We start from the raw sequence: 18,842 nt of genomic DNA on the forward strand, positions 1-18,842 counted from the left end.
ATTAGTCTTTAAGATGCCACAGGACTCCTGTTTAATTTCCCTGTAACAGATGACATGTTTACCCCTCTGCAATTATACAAGTTGATCTTAGTACCCCACAGATATGCACACTCCAACTTGAATGCATTTTTAATGGTCTTGCCAATGTCATATCACCCTGACCTGGACAACCAGGTAAGCCTGGTCTCATTAGCTCTCAAGCTAAGCAGGATTGGCCTTGGTTAGTAATTGGATGGGAGACCTCCAGCGAAGACCAGGGTTGCAGAGGCAGGCAATGGCAAACCACCTCTGTTAGTCTGGAGGTAAATAAACTCAGGAGAGCGCTTACTTTGGCCAGATGTTCTGCCTTACCCTCTGCTGTTCTGGATGGCAGATTCAAGAAGATTCCTTGGAATGAGAGGATATGCCCTTGTATACTTGGGGAGGTTGAAACCCAGGAACACGTGTTCCTGAGTTGCCCTCTCTATAAGGAAGCACATACGAGATTTATTATTCCCTTTCTGGAAGGTATCTCAGAACGTTCGGATAAGAACAAATTAGAGAAACTGTTGTCATACTCAGATTTTACTGCACTACACCAGATAGCGAAATTTTGTGCTCTGGTTGTTAAAGCCCATTAGAGTGTAGACAGCCATTTTGGTTGCTTGTTTAGAATTATGCTGACTTCCTGGTTTTTCCAAATTTTGATAGATATTAGGAAATTATGTTTTTAAACTGTATATATTCATATGTTCCATGTTCAAATGGTTGTAAAATGCGCACTTAAATTTCTATGGTAAATGTACTGGCTAAGTGCTGCAATAAAGAATCTGTCTGTCTGTCACCTCTGTTAGTCTCTTGCCATGAAAACCCCACTGAGGTAGCCATAAGTCAGCTATGACTTGAGGGCACTTTCCACCACACCAATGTCATATCAAATTGTTATATAGTGCTGCAAGGGCAAATATTGCCTGTTCATTGTGAGTATTCATTTTGTGTGAGATTGACACTGTCAGTTGTAGCCTTGGTTGTTGCCACCTCTTCCAAACAGTCACCCAGTTTTGCATCTTGCATAAGGAGGAGAAAGCACATTTTGATTGCGCTGGAAGCCTGAGTTTGCCCTTCTCTACCCCAATCCAGAATATTTGTGGAATGCATATTCTTTTAACACAGGGCATTCTTTCTTCTATTCAGCCAAACACCAGCTAGGAGATAACCCATGAGTGTGTTTCTTATTCACCTATGAGTTAAATTATGCAATTACTCAGTTATTGCCTCTGCTAAATAGCCAGCCTCAAAAATTACATTACATTATTCTGTTACACTTTTCTTTCTAGGAGTTGGCTTTAGATCATGTTTTTGGGTACCGTGGATTTGATTGTCGCAACAACCTTCATTACCTCAATGATGGTGCTGATATTATTTTCCACACTGCTGCAGCATGCATAGTTCAAAACCTTTCCACAGGTAATCAATTCACTGAGAAACAAGATCAGACCAAGTGGTTATTTTTCAACCCTCCTGTATCTTGATGAGTGTTCCGCTTTTGAGCTTTGTGTGTGTTGAATGACATGCATGGAGCGTGCACACAAACAGACTTCTCTATTCCTTTCAGTGCTGGGGGTGCATTCCTGGCACAAAAGCCACCACAGAAACCCTTGCAGGTATTGGAGCACAGAGCATGCGTCAAAGGTCCTAATCTGTATAACCTGCCTGGACTAAGTGAAATATGTATGTGCCCATTTTTCATCAGCTCATATGAAGCAGTCAGACCATTAGTCCATCTAGGCCAATATGATCTATAATTGCAGAAGCTGAAACAGAGGAAGGGTTTTCCCAGCACCTTTTCCCTAAGATCCTTTAACCAGGAATGACAGGGTTTGAAGCTATGGCCTTATGTGCACAAAGCATTTTGAGTCAATAACAACAACAACAACAGTGAGCTTATGTACCACTCTTTTAGACAGATTCATGTTCCACAGAGTGGTAAACAAAGTCACTGTTATTACTATCTTCACAATACAGCTAGAGCTGAAAGGAACGGCTTACTCAAGGCCACCTACTGAGCTCATGGCAGTAGTGGGATGCAAATCAGCAGAGTACCTCTTCCCAACCCAACCATTTAACCAGATTACAGTGTGTTAAAGTATGGCATAGCCAGGTTTCGCACAGATGCTGAACAAAAGTTAATGGAAATAGCCTAAAATTGTTTTCACATCAAATTTCAGCTGTGTCATAATGGCCATCTCTTCCGTCTTACAAGAGCTCTTTTTAATAGAATAAAGTGACTTGAAAATATACAGTCAATACAGGCTCTGTTTAGATATTGTTCTAAAACCAATGTTTGTTTGGAATTGCTTAGGAAGCCAGACTTTCTACCTGGAGCATACAGATGACATCCTCTGCCTGACTGTCAATCAGCACCCAAAGTATAAAAATATTGTGGCAACCAGCCAGATTGGTAGGTTCATAGTAAAGTAAAACTAAAGGGACTTTAAATTATTGTGCTTGTTCTCTGTGGAAATGAACAGAGCAATTCCCTCTAAATTACTCTTTTCTACTATTCAAATACCGTGTTTATTTCTAAAGCCGATATAAGAATCCCATCTAGTCTTGTACTTGCTAATGTGACATGCAGCCGCTCTCCAGGGTCTGTGTTATCTGTGATCCTTTTTATCAATAGCAGTGGTTAGCTTTTCCAGATGTGGGACTCATTGAGTTGCAAGCATGACAGGAGGTTGTGTGGCATCAGTCCTGTGACAGGAAGAGGTGGAGCCAGAGTTATGACTTCACCATTGTCAAGGCCAGGACCATGGGTGGCAGACAAAAAGAGCTGGGGACAGGAAATGCAAGCCAAGTAGCAGGATGTATCTCATAGCAACCAGTAAACCATCCTGCTGCTTCCCTCAGTATTCATGCAAAGAGAGGAAGGAGGCATTGTATTCTTGCTCTCTACACAGCAGATCCTTCCAAAATGCAGCAAAGAAAATGGCAACTCTGAAGGACCTTTCAACATAGCAGGGGCTCTATGCTGTGGAATGGAAGGCCACTGTTCTACAGGAACAAAACTGTAGGCGGGGAGGGGACAAGCAGTTATATGGGAAGCCTGGAAAATATTCACATATATTCACAACTGTGAGAGCTGGAAGTTTCCTTTTTGTGGTAGTTGTGCTTTTTTTTAAAAAAAAAAAGTTGATTCAGATGAAAACGGCAGTTTCTTAGGAACTAATACTAAGCATCAGATTGCTCATCAAATGCTAGATTCAGACAGGAATGCAATTATTGGTTTCAGGTAGGGGGAAAGACCATTCATGGGGTGGGGGAAGTTTCTCAACAAAAATTAAGGTCCATTCTTGGATATGTTTATGATTTCATTGCAAGAAGTAGCTTATTTTAAGAGTGTGATTTTTAAAAAAATATCACTCAGTGACTATCACAATTTTGTCAACCAGTACATAGGCTCACTTACTTGTTTATATTATAGCAATAGTCATTGTAAGTGTGGAACCAGTGATTTGGTCAGAAACAGAGTTGATCATGAGAAGGGGGGGGAAATCTCATGTTGATATAAACATAGAGGAAACCACTGTCTCTCTTTCTTCCTAATGCAGAACATGCGATGGCAGCATCTTACAGTTCAAGCGTTCGACCAGGGCCGTTTCCACATGTCTTACCTGCCTGCAGAACATCACGCAAAAGACCCAGAGGACAGCGTCTTCCCGTGCGAAATCACGCCAGGAAGACGCTGTTATCTGGGAGTTTTGCGCAGGCAGGTAAGACGGGTGGAAACGGCCCTGGTTCTGAAGCTGCAGGCTAATATGGTGTTCAGAATCAGAGCATGGGTAGATGGGAAACTTGAGTAGTGCTGACTGCAGTCAAGATCAATGCTGTTGTTTCTGTTCACGGGTGGAATGACTTCTCCAAAGGGGAGGTGGTGGGAGGGAGGTGTGCCCATTCCTGAGACTGGCCACTGATCTCTTATGTAACTGTGATTAAGAAGCCACTATTATACTTGCAAAAATCCACATGAGAAGTCTTGTTAGAAAAACTCCTAGGATTTTGGCCAGTATTTACTATCTATGAGAGTAAAAAAACCAGTATGTTATATATGTAATTCAACAATATTCCTGCCTCTCTTTTGTTTTGTTGTTCATTTACTTAATCCACACTCATGTTGAATTTTGGTTTTTGATTTGGTGCTTCCTTCTGATGCTGATGCTGAGCCCTTCAGCATTAGAAACACGACTTATTTTAGCTATTATTTTCCCTTGGTGCTTTCTCATTTGCCATTGCCCACACCATGCAGGTGATATGACAGAATCTCCAGGTAAGGCTGTTCTCTCCTTTTGAGTCCTAGTCACCAAAGTCACGTCAGAACCATCCATGCTCCCTTGTTGTATCTTTGTCAATTGCAGATACAAGTTGAACATTAACAGATTGATTTTTGTGCCTATGTGTATGACAACCTCTCCATAACTGATTCATTATTATTTCAGAATTTGTCTCATTTTGTAAACAGCTCTATTTCTCCCCAACCTGCCATGTTTGTTCTATGAGCTAGTATTACAATTCTGTGTGATTCCTATGCTTGGGGTGGTATGGAGATGTTTTAATTTGTCTGTTTGCCTGCCTTACCCTTGATAAAGTTTACTAATATCAGAACATTCACAACTTTAAATAGTTCCCTTTTGATTCCTCCTTTAAAAAATATCCAGGCACAACTCCTTCTATTCACGTATGGGATGCTATGACTAAGCAAACTCTGTCCATGCTGCGCTGCTTTCATTCTAAAGGAGTGAACTATGTCAATTTCAGTGCTACTGGCAGACTTCTGGTGTCAGTAGGAGTGGATCCTGACCATACAATCACAGTGTGGAGGTGGCAGGAAGGTGGGTTACAATTCTTGTTCTTATTTATTAGACAAGTCATGAGCACTGACAGCAAAACTACACATTATTTGCACATATAAACACCTGTCGTCAACGGCCCTTTTTAACTTAAGACAATTTGGGAGCTGGTAATTGACAGCAGAGAAGCGGTGGGGATGGACCATCTTTTCCATACCTGCCACTTCCCCATTCCATATAGAATACTTCTCCAGCAACTTTTCTGCCTATGAAGTTTCAAATGTGTACTTACCCTTGTTAAAAATTAACTTGAGCTACGGAAGGAGCAATATTTGACTGATTTCTTCCATTTCTTCCATTTCCCCATTTTGGCTCAATATGCAGGTGGTGCGGGATGAGCTGGCAGAATATTAAGGTGGTTGAGGGGATTTACTAATTCAGATTACAGGTGGAAGAGCACCACTTTTGAATCTTGCCCTGCATAAAAAACTCCTTGCATATAGAAAAGCAGTGCATCACAAGGAAAGGTTCTAACATAGTCATTTGCATCCAGAGCTTTTTTATCTGCAGGAGGTTTTCATGTAGAATGTGATTTTCCACTTGCAATCTGAAGTGGCACAGGCCATTCTATCACCTCATTCTTCTGCATGTGTACACCAGACCTGCCTTTATGGAGATAGACCATAGTTTTTTCAGAGAGTTGAGTGAGGTACGATAAGAACATTGTTGCTCATAGTATGTACACTTTTGTCCCATTCCCCCTACCCCACCCCTATATCAAGCAACCTTTGGCAGGTTTTGTGGTGCTTTCAACAAATATCCCTAGCAATAATTAACATATCATACGTATGAAATATTACATTAGTCTTCCTGATTTCCATAGGAGCTAAAATTGCAAGCAGAGGAGGCCACCTGGAAAGGATCTTTGTTGTAGAGTTCCGTCCAGACTCGGATACTCAGTTCGTGTCTGTTGGAGTAAAACACATGAAATTCTGGACGTTAGCTGGAAGCGCTTTGCTCTATAAAAAGGGTGTCATTGGTTCACTGGAAGATGCCAAAATGCAAACCATGCTTTCTGTGGCCTTTGGAGCTGTGAGTACATATTTTTTACAGTTCTCCATTCTGTGTGGTGCATTTACCCGCCCCCAGCAGCAGCAGCCAGTGATGCCAAGCAAGACTGAGGAGAAATTGTGGCCCTAAACTATTACTAATTTCTTTAGCAATTTTTGCATAGAGAATTCTTTACCTTAAATGGCTTGGATCCAGAGATACCGTTCTTCCTCTGCTCACAGAAAGACTGTTTTACACTGCAAACTAGACTATTGCTTAAGGAACATGAAACTACAGCCTAAGGTGTTTTTCCATTTGTTCAAGGCTTGGACAACCTAAAGCTCAAACATGTGAGCTGCTTTAGAACTTATTTCTTATAGAAATTTTTGGACACACTGTTGCACAAGCCTATGCAGAACAGCTGTAGTGGCTATTTGACTTCCAATTGTCATTCTTTGAATTCAGCTATAAATAGCTTATTCATCCATACAACAGTCAAGTGAGGTTATTAGTAATATTCCCATGTGTTGTGTTGCCTGGAGGCCCCACTTCTCAAAAGAAACCTTAATAAAGTTGAAGCAAATTAAACAGAGATGCAAGGCTCAGAGGTAAGACTAGGAGGAGAGAAATAATGGTCTTGCTAATGTAAGAGCTTGGGCAGAGCAGAGAAGGGGAGGAAAGATGGAAGATGAGACTGAATAGTGTAGATAGAAGCAAAGAAGTGGAAGGATGTCAATGGTGAAGTCTAGAACAGTGGCAGTGAACTGGTTCTCATAGTTTTATCTGATCTATGCTAGACATGCACATGAACCACAAAAAAAACAAACCATGCGGTTCGTGGTTCATGGGTTTCCACGAACCGGGAACCACAAACTCCCACGAACTCGGGCAGGTTCCCGAACCAGTTCGTGGTTCATGGATTGTGGGGTTTAAATGCCCCTTTCTGGGTGCTTAGCAGCAGGGAAAGGGGCATTTGATTGTTTAAAGGGCCCTTTCCTGCCTCTTGCACGAGGCAGGTCCCTTTAAACTTATCAGCTGGCAGGTGATGGTGGGGATTCCCCTCCACCTGCCAGCTGATAAGTTTAAATGGACCTGCTGCTTGCAGGTCCCTTGCAGGGCTGGGGCTGAGGTTTGTGGTGTTTGGACATTTAAAGAGATCTGCCGCTTGCAAGCGGCAGGAAAAGTTTAAATGGCCATTTCCTCGGGGAAATGGCCATTTAAACTGCCCCTTTCCCTGCCGCCTTGCAGTGGCACGGAAAGGGACATTGCCCTTTAATACAAACCAAACGAACCAGTAGACCAGTTCATGGAAGTTTGTGGAAATGAGCTACCACGAACCACTGGTTTGCGAACCACGAACTGGGCTGGTTCGTGGGGGTTTTTTGGGTCGTATTCAGGTTCGTGCCCATCTCTAATCTCTGCCAGCCCTTCTGAATTTGTATCTAAGTATGGTAAAAATTAAAACGTTGTAAGAAATATTCTATATTTTACTATCAGTTTCCTTTTTTGCATACCTATAACCTATAATGTATTTATATGAAATGCTGTACCTAATACTACAGAAACTCCTTACTAATACAGTAAGAAACTCTGTTATGAAATCTGATCCCTCATGGTGGGAATTGGTTATTTGGCAAAATACATTTTGGGGCCTTGACCATCATTCTGATCAGAAGCAGCACGGCCCTTTAGAATATAGAATCTGCCATCTCTGGCCCAGAAACTTGGCCACTGGTGCTGAGGGCAAGGTTAACCAGGTCAAGGCATACTGGAGATGGCATTTACAAGGCAGATTGTTATTGGTTTTTTTCAGAACAATCTTACTTTCACCGGTGCCATCAATGGTGACGTGTATGTCTGGAAGGATCACTTTCTGATTAGGCTGGTGGCAAAAGCCCACACAGGTCCTGTCTTTACAATGTATACAACTCTTCGAGATGGACTAATTGTTACTGGAGGGAAGGAGAGACCGTAAGAAACTACACCTTGTTTCTGTCCGCAGTTATCTGCCTACCCCTTCCTGCTTCTGAGATAAAACGCTATTAATTGATAGGAGTGTGAAGGATTATGACAAGTTGGATGAAGAAAAATACGGTTATGCAAGATTTGTCTCCTTAAGCAGTGAGGATTAAGGACATTAGGCTTAGTTTTCTTTAATCAAGAGAGAGAGAGAGAGAGCAGCAGAGACTCATGGACTCTGTAGTATCTATTTATTTATAAATAAAGACTTATTGGATCCAGTCAACCACAAATAGATCAACATTGTAGAAGGGATCTTTGTCCCTTTCTCTTCTCACTGCAACCTCCGGGCCTCACAAAAAGCCAAGGGATGGGAGCCCTTGGGAACAGGAGGTGAGGCAGTATAGGGGACTGCAGCAGGAAGGTGTTCTAGCCCTACATGCTTTGGGGGAATCATAGAGGGTTGCAGTGGGAACATCCCTTCCTTAACCTTGCTTCATTTTCAGTTGGTTTCATTGAAGCGCAGCATCTTGGAACAATCACACTACTAAAGCAGACAGCACAGCTATTAATCTGGCAGCCCATTCCCAAAGAGCACCTTTTGTAGTTCCCTGGAAGCAGCTAAATCCAGCTCCCAACTCCCTGTGAGCCAAGCTACAAGTGACGCCTGACACAGGTTGGACACTTGTCAGCTTCCCTCAAGTTTTGATGGGAAATGTAGGCATCCTAGTCTTGCAGCTGTAATGGAGAGCCAAGCTGTAAAACCAGGATGCCTACATTTCCCATCAAAACTTGAGGTATGCTGACAAGCGTCCAACCTGTGTCAGGTGTCACTTGTAGCTTGGCTCTGTGTCTTTCTGCCTCCAGATGCAAACTGCTGTCTTCTTTTAGCTGGCTTGCTGCCCTTCACCACTCTCTGACAGGTATCATTTCCAAATGATGGAGTGAGATTCCAAGCCATAAAGGAGAATTCAGCTCCATTTGTTAAAGCACTGATCATCCCTCATGTTCACCAGGAACAATAACAACATTTGATTTATATACCACCTTTCAGGACAAGTTAATGCCCAAAGTATGTCATTATTATCCCCACAACAATCACCCTGTGAGGTGGGTGGGGCTGGGAGAGCTCTGAAAGAGCTGTGACTGACCCAAGGTCACGCAGCTGTCTACAAGTGGAGGAACAGGGAATCAAACCTGGTTCTCCAGATTAGAGTCCCACTGCTCTTAACCACTACACCAAATGGAGCAATTGGCCCAGGTGACATAATCGAGACAGCCAAACTCATAACAAAGCAGCACATGCAGTTCTGAGAGACAGTAAGAAGACAGCAAGAAAGGAAAATCCTGTACCAAGTATATAATCAATACTGTCAATACAGTCGAAGTCAGTATAGTAAATTATAGTCAATATGGATGTGATACTGGCTCCTTTCTAACTAGGGTAGCCTCCAGAACACACAGCCCTTCATCCCAGTTCTTCTCCTCTTGGGAGCAAATTCCCATCTGAACCATGATTAAAGGAAACGTTGGCACCTACTTCAGCTGTTGTTAACATTAACCACAATTCCTATTAAACCAGGATATGAATCAATTATTTCCAGATTCTGATTAAATGGGACACCTGGTTATCATTCATTGTGGTAAAGATAGGTGCTAACAGTTTCCAGGCTGCACACCAATGGAAAAGGGGAGAAGGCTTTGTTCATGAGGGGACATGAGTGGGAGGACAGGATGCACATTTTTCTAGCAAAGGATTCTTTCAAAAGATTCTATCCTTGGCATATCGCCAAAGTGTATGCCAGTGAAGTAGCCCTGAGGCTCAAACTGAAGTGCCACTTTAGAAAATATCAGAAAATGGGAACTCCCTGAATCATATTTTTATGCTTCAGAGGATGTGTATCTCAGTACCAGGCATCGGGGACAAGCAATGGGTCATCTTGCGCTGCTCACAAATGCCTGTGTTGATGGACTGTCTGCTCTTGGAAATGAAGTGCTAGACTGAGTAATATTTATTTAGTAGAGATTCCATTTTTAAGACAGAAAGCATTTGGAAGTATTATTTTTAAGACTGTGTATCTGATAAGATCTGGTGAGTGATGACTGCCTCACAGGTTACAGCCAAAGAATGGAGCCTAACTTTCCACTTTGCATCTCCACCGTTTTGGGTGATGTCTGAGAGGTCTTTGAGAGTCTGAAAACATGTCAGAAATGTTTGGTCCAAGAGCTTGTTTACTGTGTGTTTTCAGACACACGCAATGGCTTCAGACATTACTGAAAAAGGCATAGCCTGTAGGGGAACCATGGGGACTAGGGACAGTAAGTGCCAGTTTGTGTCTTCAGTGACAACCAGGCTGGCTGCTTTTCAGAACAAAAGAAGGAGGTGCTGTGAAACTGTGGGACCAGGAGATGAAGCGCTGCCGAGCATTTCAGCTGGAGACGGGGCAGCTTGTGGAGTGTGTGCGCTCAGTGTGCAGAGGGAAGGTACGTGAGATACGGAGGAGCTTTTCCTTGTTTGCTCCCCTCACAAGAGGCCCTTGCTATTAATGTCATACATTCATTGAATCAAAAGAATCTGAACATTGCTAAAGGGGCCCGTAAATGTGTGTTATGATGCTAATGATAACTATAATGGGTAAGAGGCTGGTAGGGATTGAGGGAGGTTGTAATGATTGCAAGTATATCTCTAGAGTAATCCAGGGACTTATCCATGTCACTCCCCTATCATTAATACACTATGGTTATTTCAGCATAGGTGTGAATTTGATACAGCAAAGAATTCAGAATGGGTGCTGTGAGGATATGTTTCCTTTAATTAAGAGGTGGGAGGGGTGTGGTTACCAGGCACAGAGTTTCAGGAGAGCAAGCAGAAAAGCTGTCTCAAAACGGAGTCCTCTGGTTCATAACATTAATAAAGTATTGATAATTATAAAGTAATTAATGATATGGCTCCAGAATAATTTACCAGCCATAGAACATCATATGGTACCAGAAGCGGGGTAAAAGGTAAAGGTAGTCCCCTGTCCAAGCGCCAAATGGTTACTGACCCATGGGGGGGACCGCATCACGACATTTTCTTGGCAAACTTTTGTTATGGGGTGATTTGCCATTGCCTTTCCCAGACATCTATACCTTATCCCCAGGAAACTGGGTGCTCATTTTACCATCCTCAGAAGGATGGAAAGCTGAGTCAACTTTGAGCCGGCTACCTGAACCCGGCTTCTGCCAGGATTGAATTCAGGTCGTGACTCATGAGCAGAACTTGGGCTGCGGTAATGCAACTTCCCACTCTGTGCCACGGGGCTCCTTACCAGAAGCAGGATGCATACTTACAAAGTGATTGTGAAGAAAGAGTGAACCAGAAGCAGAATGGAGCAATTTAGAGTCCCAGATATGCTGGATCTCTCAAACAGTGCTGCAGACAACTGAAGAAGATTTAAAGAGCAATTTGACTTGTTCATGAAAGCTGGTGGGGCTATGGAGAAGGACATAAAAACAGAGCGGGTGGGAGAGGCCACAGACACTTCTCCCTGTGTGTTGTAGTCACAAATAGAAGAGAGTTGATGTGCTCCTGGGAGGAACAAAACTCTCATAGCATGAGTGATACAAAATCCTCATGTTGTTCCCCAACAATGTATAGATGGGGCCTTATGCTCTAAAAGTCTTATGTCATGTCTACAGCACAGATTTAATCTGTTTTAATAGTAATTCTCTCCCTTTATGAAATCTGCAGTTTGGAAGAGGGGAGGAACTCAGCACCAACTGAAGCTTTCAAGAGACTTTTGGGAGACTGGCACAAAACCAAGATAACTTTGTAGTGTAAGTCTGCCTTCTGGTGTGTGGTGTTCTAAAATATGGATTTTGACTTTGTTTGAAACTTCAACAGGGCAAAATTTTGGTGGGAACCAAAGACGGGGAAATACTTGAAGTTGGTGAAAAAAATGGTGCTTCTAACCTGCTGATTGACAGCCACATGGAAGGAGAGATTTGGGGCTTAGCTACTCATCCCTCCAAAGACATCTTTATCTCCGCTAGTAATGATGGAACTGCAAGGATCTGGGATCTTTGTGACAAAGTAAGAGATATTTGCACTTAATGACGGGCTTTCAATGTCACTTATGCATGGGTTGTTTGGCCTGGCTTGATGGTATTAGGAAGCAGCATGTAGCATCATGATATTGTGCACCTCAGACTGCTTGATGTGATGTGTTGGGAAAGACTGCAGCAAATCCAGGTGGCACCCATGTGGATGGGAAAGTCCAGATCTTCCTGCCCACATAGGTGCCATTTTCCTTGCCTCAGCACCCCACAGTGGCCGTCCCCTGCTACAGACAGGCTTTTTTAAAAAATGTAATTTATATATTTTTATAAAGTAATAATGACCTATCCTCTAGTTCCTCTGAATTCCCAGCTTTGGTTTTTTGTTTTTGTTTTTAAAGTAAGTTGTGGGACACTTCTGTAGTAGATAATTGCCTTTTCCCTTGTATCTTCACAATAAATGGTCCTAGAGATTTTTTTTAAATGAAAACTGGAAATTCAGAGAACTGGATAGACAGACTAATTTCATAAAGATATGTCAACTGCTGATTTTTTAAAAATGAAAAATCCCACTAGTAATATGTGTGGGAATGGCCACCACAGGGTGCTGCAGCAGAGAAAATGTGAAGAAAGCTGCTTTGTAGAAGCCCCATTGTCCCTAGGAAATGGCAATAGAAAACCATACAAGCTCATCCCTGTGTGAAAGATATGCAAGACACTCAGAGAATTACTGGCTACTTCATAACCTTTCAGTAAGCCAACTCAAATTCATCTGATTTCCATGGAATTAAATTGGCTGACTTATGTCTAGCAACCTTCACAGGAGATCAGTAGAAGGTACAGCTTAAACCCAAATATTCCAGAAAACGGCAGTTATTACTATTGCTAATTATCAGCCGTTTCCTCACGTCCTTAAAATAGCGGCACACTCCCAAAACGTTGGCGGCTTCTTCGCACAATTTTCATTTAAAACATGCAGAGCGTTTTTTGGCACATATCACATGAAGAAGTCGCTAGTGTTCCAGGAGTGTGCCGCTATTTTAAGGATGTGAGGAAACAGCCAACATTATTACAACAATTGCAAAGGTATTTCAACCAAATTTTAAAGATTTTAATGCACTTTATATATTGGCAGGTCTCTATAAATTACAATTAATGTTAACAAAGAACTGAAACAGTGTTTTTTTTAACTTAGAGAAAGATGGTGCCAGTTTTGCCTTGCAAAACTGAATGACATGGATTCACTATTGTTATTGACATGTTACATTCATTGAACTATATCCCCTCAATCCATCTAAGGGACATGTGCAAGTGGAAAGGCATTTCCATACATGTATGACTAACTGGGTGAGGAATCACGCGTATAAATCGTATGCGTGGCATGAGCCAGCAGCCAAGATGGTATACGCTTAGGTCCAGTCAAAAGATCACCAGTACTGCTGCTCAGGAAAAAGGGAGCAGGGGGCTGGGTTTGTCCCCTACATTTGTTTCTCTGTTCCTATAGCGGATCAGTTCTATCACTGATTAGCTGACTGGAGCTACATGTGCCTGTATAACTGAATGGGAGCATATTAGTTTAATGCAAAAGCATATGAGCAGTGACATTAATCAAATTCGCATTGTTGTTGTTGTACAGAAACTGCTGAATAAGGTGAATCTGGGCCATGCTGCCAGATGTGCAGCCTACAGCCCTGATGGTGAGATGGTCGCTATTGGCATGAAGAATGGAGAATTCATCATTTTGCTTGTGAATAGCCTTAAAGTCTGGGGTAAAAAACGAGACAGAAAGTCTGCTATCCAGGACATCAGGTACTTTGGCTAGAGCAGAAAAACTGGAACAGTGTTCAAGGTGGCTGAGGCAGGTAGAAGTGTGATAGAGTGGTTAGAATGCCAGATTTGGATCTCAGGGACCCAAGTTTGAATCACCACACTGCTATGGAAGCTTGCTGGGTGTCCTTGAGCCAGTAACATACTCTCAACCTACCCTGCCTCATAGGGCTGCTGTAAGGATAAAATGGAGGAGAGGAGAACAATGTAAACTGCCTTGGGTCCTCATTCAGGGAGAAAGGCAGGGTTACAAATGAGGTAAATAAATAAAGCCCTATAGTATTACTTATAACAGTATCCAGGAGACAATTTTACTCATATTTATCTGTCATTTGATTTCTTGTTACTGAATGGTTGATGCCTTGCAGTTGAACGAGTGAACAGGATCAGTTTAAAAACATTTGAAGTGATGCTTCAAGCTAAAATACACTAAAAGCCAACAAATTGTGCATGTGTGTGTGTCTATTAAAGCTAGTGGAAAAGTTTGTGGGAGTGATTGGCAGAGTGGCTCTTTCACTTCCTCAAGCAGCCTGCTGTTTGTCCCCTGTGGATCGGGGGGGGGGGTGCACAGTATGGGGGGGCATCTGGTGATACCACCTCCTCCTCCTCCTCCTCCTTACTCTGCCAACACTCAGAGAGGATTTTTGGTGCAAACAGCAGGCTGCTTGTGGAAGGGAAATGCAAGAAGCAATCTGGTCTGCCAATTCCTTCCACAGTTTTTCCACTGGATCCAAACCTATGAAACAGCAGCAGCACATCCATTCGCAGTCCCAAGCTAGTGGGTATGGTGCAGTGTTTAAGGTGTTGGACTAAAATTTAGGAAAGATGTCTTCAGATCCCTGATCAGTTGTGAAACCTATGAGGTGACCTTGAGCTAGTCATCCTCTCTCAGGGTTGTTTTGAAAATAAGGCAACAGGGTATCTATGCATGCTGCCCTGGGCTTCTACAAGGAAGGACAGGATACTGTGATACACAGATTACAACTAGATTACAATTTGCCAGCAAGCCCCATGTGTTGGTATCAATTCTTGGAGTAACTGTCTTTCTGAATTGTGGGTCTTGCACAAATATATGAAACTCGGAGGGAGGCACATTAACTGTGCTCCTCGCAAGGTCATTCCATGATTCTCCACACAAAAGCACCCAACTACAGATTTCCCAAAATCAAGTTAATCTAGAGCAGGGCTGCAGCAGGTGAGAGGACCCATATGTGTGTCCTTGAAGGCACACAGGGATCACACTGTAAAATGTTCTTCATTCACAGATAGTTCATGTAGTGACAAAATGTAATTAGGTGCTGATCAACGTCCTTTTTCGGCAATGGCAGGTCCCAGTGCCTCAGAAAAATATATGTGGAAAAAACACATTCATATTTAGGGAAGAACCCAAGACATCTGGAAAAAATCTCATCATCATTTGGGCACACCTAGAGTTTGTATAAATATAAGAAAAGAACAGGAGGAGTTACAAAGTACATTGGGTTGATTAAGTGATATACCTTGAAGGTTTGTATCATAGAAATTCTGTTGTTCCCTATTGTGATTTACTGCGGCAAATGAGAATTGACCAAAGAGAACAGCTCATATGCAGAAGTTGGAATTTAGCATTTCTCCCCATGTCTGTAATGTAGTCAAGAAAACTGGTTCAGCTGGGACAGACATCTGGATTAAAAATGGCTTTCTGCATACTGACAAGTAACTCCTCAAGAACAAAAAGCTTTCTTGGGGGTTACTCTAAAGCTTCACAAATCTGTGTGGCTTTGGGGGCTGGCTGTATCAATCACAATGGAGTGGGTTGCTTTAAGGCAGGAACATTCAGCCAGGCAGCCTTTCTCAAGTAGAAAAATCTTGTATGCCATGTCTCACAGCCTAGCATTTTTAACAGCCCCGTCCTTTGCTTTTTGCTGTTTAGAATTAGCCCTGATAACCGGTTTTTGGCAGTGGGTTCCCAGGAGCATACTGTCGACTTTTATGACCTCACCCAAGGCACAACCTTGAACCGGATAGGCTACTGTAAGGACATCCCAAGCTTTGTCATTCAGATGGATTTTTCAGCAGACAGCAAATACATTCAGGTTTGTGCACACATTTTTTTTTTTTTTTACAAATCTCCTTATCTGGAATCCACAAGGGAGATAACAAGGTTCCCTAAAACAATATACTTCTGTAGAGAAATGATTTTTTGGTCAAATGCTGAAAGCCTAGAAGACATGGAAAGAAAGGGGAAAGCAAAGAAAGCAGCATGTGAACACAGAGGAGCTTAAATTTCAGAGATCTAAATATTGTTGTTATAAAATGTGAGATTACAGATATTCCCATTATAGGGAAGAACAGTGGAAAAGAGATATAACTGGGGAATGGTGAGGGAAGGAGGAGGGAGATAAAGGTAAAATACCTGCCTAGGTGTAGTAACCAGTTTGACTGAGCTTACACAGCATAGTTATATGTATCTTTGTACATACAGTGTAATTTCATTCAAAAGCTCTCAGTGTATAGGTAAACAATATGTTAGTCCTTAATGAAACCACTAGAAGTTTTAGCTGCTGCTTGTTCCATTAATTACAGTGCAATCCTATGCAGAGTTACTCCAGTCTAAGTCCCCTGAAATCAGTAGGGTTAGACTGGAGTAACACTCTGCATAGTATTCAGTGAAAGTTGTATATATAGGTATAAAATACTTAAGACTCTGTGAACATGCTTGTCTGTAGCCAATGTATGTCTTGCTTGCTTATGGTGTGTGTCTTGGTGAAAACACAACAGCTTGGATCAAGGCGGTTGCTATTCCCAGTTATGAGCCCTAGTACTTTTTTGTTGTTGTGTGCATAGACTGCACAGACATAGAGAGCATGATGTGCTTAAGGACAAAACAGATGCCGCACCATAATTCCGACTGAGTACCTGCATTTGTTAAAGCAGAAACAGCACTCATAGGTGTACTCACTGAGGTTAGAAACTTCTTTATATCATATAGAGTGGCATCAGTACAAGGAGAGCCACAAGCCTACAATGGCACTAACAACAGCCACAATAGATTTGGAGAAAATGCTAGTAGTGGATAGTGGATGGGAGTAGAGGCTTTATCACCATCCATGCAACCTCCTTCCCTCTTTCCTTCCACAGGTATCAACTGGTGCCTACAAACGGCAGGTTCATGAGGTGCCATTAGGCAAGCAAGTGACAGACACTGCGCTCATAGGCAAGATCACCTGGGCCACCTGGACAAGGTGATGCAGCACAAATAGTTACAAAACATTATTCATGAATCCTTTGCACAGGCACAAGGGAGTCCATCCTTGCTATCTCTTGATAGCTCTTCTCTCCAGGTTTATTTGCCTTCTTGCCATTTACATTGCTCATAGCAGAGTTTGGCTGAGAAGAAAAGCATCTGGGATGGCGGGGGGGACGGGACAGGAATGAAAGCTGCCACAGTCTATACACATACAAACACACAAGACCAGGGACAGAGAGGAAGGCTTGTAACAGTTATGAAACAAAACAAAACAAAAAGTATTCACCTGCTGGCAGAAGATAGCAACAGAGGGAGACAGACAAATCTCTCAGGGAAGGGAGTTCCAAAGTTTTGGCACCTCAGCTGAGAAGGCCCCTTTTCAGGTTGCCACCTGTCTAGCCTCAAATGGCAGGGTCACCCAATAAAGGCCTACGAAGATGGCCAGAGTGAACCAGGTAGGTTCATATGGGAGAAGGCAGTACTTAAAGGTATGCTGGTCCCAAGCCATATACAGCTTTAAATGTCAATACGAACACCTTGAATTGGGCCTGGAAACAAATTGGGAGCCAGTGTAGATAGGAAGAGAGTGGAGTGATATGGTCATGACCCACTCCAGTCAGCATTCTGGCTACAGCATTCTGTATTGACTGGACAATCTTCAAGGGTATCCCCACGTACAGCATATTGCAGAAATCTAATCTAGATGTTAGACCAGGTGGGTGCACTTTAGTTCTATACATCTTGCTAACAAACAAATAAAACCACATTAGAGACTAATACAGATTTTTTTTAAAAGCTGAAGTTGGCTCATTCATGTTGATCTGCCCTACAGTCTCAATATCAGTCAAGGAGGAAGGCTTGGCCAAGCCAGCCTGAAGAGAGGGTATGTAAGAACACGAGGGGTGGTAGTGATTAGCAACAGAGGACCTGAACATGGCAGATCAGCTCTCTGGAAAAGTAATGGGTTTATATTTCAGAAGAGTAAGCATTTTAGTTTGGTGCAGCCAAAAATATCCAAGATCTTGTACTACCTGAAGGTCTGATTCACACAGGTATGTTCATCACCAACTTTCTCCATACTTTGAGAATAGAAACTGAATGTGCAACCTGCCTATCTCAAAAAACACCATAATGTGAGAGACATGAGGAAATAGGGAATTCTACTTGCGGTGTTATATCTGTACTGGTTCATTCACAAAGACAAGCCATCTTTTAATATTCCAGTCCTCAATTATACCTGTTTGATAGTCTTTAAGGGTCAAACCAAACGAGACAAAATACACTTGAATTACACTCAAATACACTCGAATTACAAAATACACTTGAATTACCCATGTAATTCGAGTGTACTTTGTCTCGTGTTGTGAGACCCTAAGATAGCACCAAAATCAGGGTTGGTTTGACTCCAATGGACTGACCGAGGCTACCCCCTGTAATGTACACATGGAAACCTTATCAAACCAATGAGGCCTGAGTTTTAGCAGACAAGAGCAATGCTGGTTTTCCATTCTCATCTCAGCAAGGGAGACAGATCTCTCTCTCTCCCTGCCCTGTGCTCCAATTCTTAAAAGGGGCCAAAAATGTTGGCTATGCTTACAAGGCAGCTGTGGTTAGTAGTCCCACCAGCACAATCCCCTTCCCCCCATATATTTTGTATGTGCCAGCAAAATCTAGAAAAAGAAGAGGGGTGGCTTTCTTACTGAGCTGCTGAGCTTTCTCCCAGTCCAGATTTCAGTGGAACAAGGAACCTCCTTCCCCTTTCCTAGCACAGGACTGAAATCTTCTCATAGATCATGTGGGGCTTTGCAGCTGGCAGACTCTTCAGAGTCCCAAGCCAGCTTGGGAGCAGACTGTTTGCAGCATTTCCTTGACGTTGGGGGGCAGTGTTATTCCCTTCCCACCCAACCCAAATA

At 42.5% G+C, this 18,842-nt stretch overlaps 1 protein-coding gene across 1 annotated transcript in view; it reads left to right on the forward strand.

Annotated features, from left to right (window-relative positions):
* EML6 (EMAP like 6) overlaps positions 1–18,842 on the forward strand; it is a 197,260-nt gene that overhangs the window by 172,261 nt on the left and 6,157 nt on the right. The window contains exons 31-40 of the mRNA XM_054986606.1: positions 1,317–1,446; positions 2,342–2,440; positions 4,695–4,868; positions 5,710–5,918; positions 7,690–7,847; positions 10,205–10,319; positions 11,722–11,910; positions 13,510–13,682; positions 15,613–15,775; positions 16,821–16,924. Of these exons, the coding sequence (XP_054842581.1) occupies positions 1,317–1,446; positions 2,342–2,440; positions 4,695–4,868; positions 5,710–5,918; positions 7,690–7,847; positions 10,205–10,319; positions 11,722–11,910; positions 13,510–13,682; positions 15,613–15,775; positions 16,821–16,924 (1,514 nt within the window). The remainder of the gene's footprint in view (positions 1–1,316; positions 1,447–2,341; positions 2,441–4,694; positions 4,869–5,709; positions 5,919–7,689; positions 7,848–10,204; positions 10,320–11,721; positions 11,911–13,509; positions 13,683–15,612; positions 15,776–16,820; positions 16,925–18,842) is intronic.

The sequence above is a fragment of the Eublepharis macularius genome, chromosome 1 (genome assembly GCF_028583425.1).
Source record: "Eublepharis macularius isolate TG4126 chromosome 1, MPM_Emac_v1.0, whole genome shotgun sequence".
Taxonomy (NCBI): Eukaryota; Metazoa; Chordata; class Lepidosauria; order Squamata; family Eublepharidae; genus Eublepharis; species Eublepharis macularius.